The 5,608-nt window shown below is 31.1% G+C and overlaps 1 protein-coding gene across 1 annotated transcript; it reads left to right on the top strand.

Annotated features, from left to right (window-relative positions):
• Positions 1-2,920: 2,920 nt before the first annotated feature.
• On the top strand, positions 2,921-5,087 carry LOC112710941 (uncharacterized). Its single transcript, XM_072233502.1, has 3 exons — positions 2,921-3,365; positions 3,490-4,381; positions 4,747-5,087. The coding sequence occupies exons 1-3, from the start codon at positions 2,982-2,984 to the stop codon at positions 5,028-5,030; spliced, it is 1,560 nt and encodes a 519-aa protein (XP_072089603.1). The 5' UTR covers positions 2,921-2,981; the 3' UTR covers positions 5,031-5,087.
• The last annotated feature ends 521 nt before the right edge of the window (positions 5,088-5,608 follow it).

Genomic DNA, 5,608 nt, shown 5'->3' with positions numbered 1-5,608 from the left:
CATGTAGTTTTATTTATTTTTAAGTATATTTAAATGTATATTTTATATTGGTGATTAATTTTAATATATATTTAATATAATTACATTATTAATTACAACAAATTATCCCTAATAAATTTTGTATGTAAGATAATTTGTTTTTAAATAATTTTTTTGACAAATTGATATATGTCTTTTTAGAATATTAGATGGTTTAATTTTTAACAAAATACGTATATTAGTTTCTAATTTTTCAAAATTTGGATAGAAAAAATAATCATTTATATTCATAAATTTTATAATTGGTAATAAAAATACCTATCAAACAAAAAAATTAATATTATATTTATAAAAGATGAATTCAATGTAACAAAAATATTCGAATCCTAATTTAATTCTGACCACTACCCTTTTCTCTGCTACCTAGAGGTCATCGCCGCCATCTCAGTCCTTAAGAAATTCAAGGCTGTTGACCTCATTTTCAGGAGCCTCGCCCACAACTTGGCTGCCAAAAGCCTCGTTCTTCAATCGCTGGAGCCTCCTGAGAGCATTGTAAGGACAAAGCTTCTGCAATACTAGAAGGAAGAGCTGGGGTGGCTCTTTAACAGAGAAGAAAGCAAGGAGCTTCTGCCGTTTCGGGAGGAGATAGAAGGGGAATAATTCTTCAACCTGATTAAAAGAGCACTTGCGTAAAGCCAGAGCCTTGGGGCGGGGGAATATGGTCGATGAAGGTGAATGATATGGTGTTTAAAAGGTGGTGTCTATTTACTAAACGAAGTTAAAAATTATTATTTAATTTAAAAATATAAGAATAAATAATTTTTGAAAAATCAAAATTTATTACAAAAAAATAACTTAGGCAAAATTTAGGCAAAAATTCATAGGCACCGTAGAATTGACCGCCAATAAAATGGAGTTTAGAAAGACTCTCATTTTACTCTCTCTTTAGAGCTGGCAATGGAGTGGGTAAGGGTCGGTTTTTATCCTACTCGATTTTGCTCCACTTTATAATAGTCCGTATAAAATTCGTCTCGTGTTTACCCGTAATAACTCGCCCATCTCTATAATTATTAAAATCTAATAAATAAAATTTCATAATTTATATAACAATCATCATATATATAATATAAATTAAAATAAATTTAAATATAATATAATATGATTAATCATTTTACTAATTATTCTACAAATATTATATATTAAAATCATATATATTATATGTATATCGGAACGGATATTACCTAATTCCGATCCTATCCCGCTTCACTTAAGATTCTGTTCTACTAAAATTCCGCCTGGTACGGCGTAGGTAATTACTCGTCCCAAACAAGTAGGGACAGGGTGGGCACTTACAAGTTTGGATAGTATTGTTATTTTCAACATGAATTTTGCAATTGGAGGATTAGAGAGAATTGAGGATGAAGATAAATTATGAGAATAATTTAAAAATTTTATTAAAAAGTCAATAAAAAATTAAGGCGAATACTTTTATCACATAAAATTCATCTTTCATAAGTATAATTTTAATTTTTTTTGTTTAATAAATACTTTTGTCAGCATAAATAGAATTCATGAGTACAAATAATTATTTTTTTATTAGATATTATTCTCGTTCAGACTAAAATTGTGTAGAGAATACACAAAAAAAATAATTAAAGAAGATTCACCTTAAAATTTTATCGTTAAACATTACTATATATGTGAGAATTCACCTTAAAATTTTTTATAACTAATTTGACATTTTTATATAATCACATCACTCAAATATTGTTATTCCTTTAAAGTCATATGCTAAAATTAATAAAATGATTAGACTTTTTTATACAAATAAGATAAGTGATAATATATATTTTTTATTTTTAAAATTTAAAAAATTAATTTAATTTTATTTTTAATATTTAAAATAAATTTTAATTCTATTATTGTAATTTTTTTGAACATCATCATCCTCCTCCTCTCATCCCATCATATCTTGGTCTCTTCTCCTGTCTCTTCCTACTAAAGCTATATTTCAATTATATTATACTACTCATTAATTTTTACATAAGAAATAATCATTTTTTTTAGTTTCAAAATTGTTTTGCCAATTATTGTTATTGTTTGTACAAAATATAAATATATTAAAATTAATTACCAAAATAAAATATTTTATTAAATTCGTAATATCAATAAGAAATCTATGATATTTACCAAATACGAATAATCTCGATTAATACTCATTTTGGCGATATTTTTTGACATCCTAATTTTAATCTTTATAATAGAACTATATTTAATATGAAACATTTTATATGAAAAATGCAAAACTATATTTTATTTAACACAATAACTAATTTAAGGATACAACTGACAATTTAAAGAAGTTCTACAATAATAAAAAACGAAGAGAATGACAAAGTGACAAATAATTTTTTATTTTTGGTACAAAAGCGAAAAAAATAAAGAGACCAAGGGAGAAAAAAAGAAAATAGGGGCAAAAAGAAAAGAAAAAGTTAATCACATGTCTTTAACTAGATATGCAAACACAACCATTCTTGCCACCATGCATGCTCCACACAATTACTCAAACATATTTAATCTATATATGTTGCTTCTCCACACTTCCTTTGCAATTAGAATTTGTTTTTTCTTTTATACTATTTTTAGTATCCAGCCTCGGTTTCACACAACCATTTGTTTCTATTAGAAGTAAAGCATCCTGTTAAAAAACAACTGAGCAGTCACAAATTACAAGATTTTTTCACTGTGAATATGTAAGATATGGTTGTACAATTTTCCATCATTGGCTATGAAGGATTGAATTTTTTCCTTTCAACTTCTTCACAATTTTATAGCTAATGTTCTTCTTTGCACCACCCAAAACCCATCATATCCATCACCACCACAACTGGCAGGTTTTCTCATTGAATTAATATTGCTAAGCATAGAGAAGAGAACATTCATCTAAGTAATTGCATTATTCGCATATTTGAAACAAGATCGAGGTAATTGGGTAAGAGCTGATGGAAAACATGAATAAGGATGCAGAGAATGATGCAAACAGTTTCACTGCAATGGGGAAATGCGTGGGAGATGGTGGCAATAATAGTGGTGGCGAAGACGGTGGTGGGGCGACAGCGACAGGCGAGGTGGCTTTGAAAAAGGGTCCTTGGACGACAATAGAAGATGCAATTCTAGTTGATTACGTGACAAAGCACGGTGAAGGAAATTGGAATGCAGTGCAAAGGAACACAGGGTTGGCTCGATGTGGAAAAAGTTGCAGGCTGAGATGGACAAACCATTTGAGACCAAATCTGAAGAAAGGTGCTTTCTCACCTGAAGAAGAAAAGCTCATCATTGAATTCCATTCTCAGTTTGGCAACAAATGGGCTCGAATGGCTGCTTTGGTATATTTACATCATTATCACCTTTTACGATTTTACCCTTATCAGTTATTATTATAAAATATATATTAAAATATAAATACACACCCACCTATATCTTCTAAATTTTCTTTTATTGCTGGTACAGTTGCCTGGAAGAACTGACAACGAAATAAAAAATTATTGGAACACAAGGGTGAAGAGAAGGCAAAGGCAAGGTCTTCCTCTATACTCAGATGACCCTAATCGTTCCATTACTACAAGTACACCCACCACCAATGTAACCTATGTCGGTGAAAACTTCACCAACAACGCTCCCATAACCATGTTCGAGTTTATCAAACAGAGTTATCCTCATTCTCCATCTCCACGACATCATTCTCCTTTAACTTCTCCGCTACAACACAGGGCATCATCCTATTCTCATATGCTTTCCCCTCTATCCTCTCCAGCTCACTCCCCATTGTCCTCACCTGCAACTTCTTTGCCTCTCTCCTTCACCTTCCAGAGACCTGCACCATTGTTGTACAACCCTCTTAGCTTCAAGCGTTACCGCTCAACCCCAAGTTGTAACCCTAATACCTCCCCTATGATGAATAATCCAACCCACTTATCTGACATTGATAATGGGTTCCAATTCCCAATGCAGCTCAATTCGTCTTCTTTCTCCCACTTCTTTCAAAATCCGACGTTGTTGGATCTTGAAAGAAGTGGGTCCTCGTTGACGTCTTCTCCATCTAATGCTCAAAGCAAGATGCAACTTCTTTCGAATCAAATTCCGTTGTCGTTGCAAACGCAACAAATGGAGCCATTGGAAGTTAATTACGATATTGAGTACAATAATGACCCTAATTCTTTGAGTGCAAGTAATAGGTTGTTTGGGGATTTTCTATCAGAAACTCAACCCTCGACTTCTGGCCATCAGATTTTAAAGAAACGAAATTATCTGGGCTTAGATGAACGAGACAATAATGTGTTTGATTGCTGCCAAAGCTTTGATGACTCTCCTCTTAGCTCCCTTTATGGCTCTTCTAATCCAGGTTCGTTACATGAAAATTTAGTCAAATCATTCAAATTATTTAACGATTCTCACTTATCAACTTAACTTGTGAAGTTGACTGCATCTGAATTTTCACCCTAAATTAATTCCAGAAGTTAGAACTAATAATATAGGACTACTATTAGCTAAGTTGGAATAAGAATGAATAATAACCTTCATGTTACAATGAATAAAATATTTTTATTTCCTATGAATTGTTACATATCTATGATAATTTAAATGGAAAATAGTCACTTTAATATTACTACGTATTCATTATTAGAGAGTATCTCATTCAAATTGTAATGCATATGATTGAAAAGGTTGATAATACGATAACTGATTCTAGTTTCATCATTTTTGCAGTACTAAAACAGAAGGAAGAAGCAACTAACCTAAACCAATCCATGAATGAGGATTTATCAACATTTCTCACTGTAGTGCCTTCAATCATGCAAGACCAGCAAAATTGGCAATATAATTATTCAACAGAAGTTTCCGATAATGTCCAATCTTCTCATGTCATCATAGATGACAATTTTGGATTTGATATCAAGCCCAAACCTTCATTGTTTCCTCTTAGTATTGCTACAAACCATAATGATAATAGAGGATGTTACACATGGGATAATTTATCTAGCCAATGTTAACTTTTATTCAAATTAAAAAAAATAGTGACAATTTATGTACCTTACATTTTAGAAGCTATTTATTTTCTTGTTGAGCTCTCTTGATTGATGTATATGATATTTTTTATATTGTTCAAAACATTACTTTCGTTTTAGGTATAATATGTTAGTGTTCAATGTTTGAATTACAGATTTATAATAATATTATTTTAATATTTCTATGAAGAGTTAATAGTTAAAATTGTCTCGAAAAGATACATCGATTTCTGTTTTTGTCTCAAAAAAATAAATTAACCAAATTTGTCTTCAAAAAGTAATGAAATTGGTTGTATTAGTCTTTTTATCATTTCCTTCGCTGAGCCTGTTGACGTGGCTTGTTAATTACTAGCGTGGCACACAATCAAAACAATGTAGTTTTGATTTAAAGCTTTCCAAGCCCTAAAATGACACCGTTTCGTGTCCAAAAGGATACTCAAACATCGTAAAGCCTCAAAGCCTCACCTCCTCTCATAATAACCATATCTCTATTTCGCTCCAAAACGTCTCATCTCCCTTAAGATCTGCCTTCAAAGCCTTTCACCCAAGTTTTGAACCACTAT

The sequence above is a fragment of the Arachis hypogaea genome, chromosome 1 (assembly GCF_003086295.3).
Source record: "Arachis hypogaea cultivar Tifrunner chromosome 1, arahy.Tifrunner.gnm2.J5K5, whole genome shotgun sequence".
NCBI classification, from domain to species: Eukaryota; Viridiplantae; Streptophyta; class Magnoliopsida; order Fabales; family Fabaceae; genus Arachis; species Arachis hypogaea.
The sequence above is the reverse complement of the archived record's forward strand: the minus strand, read 5'-3'. Positions and strand labels throughout refer to the sequence as shown.

What these genes read in the sequence shown, in the direction of transcription:
- LOC112710941 (XM_072233502.1), top strand. Translation starts at nt 2,982, where the DNA reads ATGGAAAACATGAATAAGGATGCAGAGAATGATGCAAACAGTTTCACT. An exon ending in GGGCTCGAATGGCTGCTTTG is followed by an intron (nt 3,366 to 3,489) that starts GTATATTTACAT and finishes TTGCTGGTACAG; the next exon opens with TTGCCTGGAAGAACTGACAA. An exon ending in TTATGGCTCTTCTAATCCAG is followed by an intron (nt 4,382 to 4,746) that starts GTTCGTTACATG and finishes TCATTTTTGCAG; the next exon opens with TACTAAAACAGAAGGAAGAA.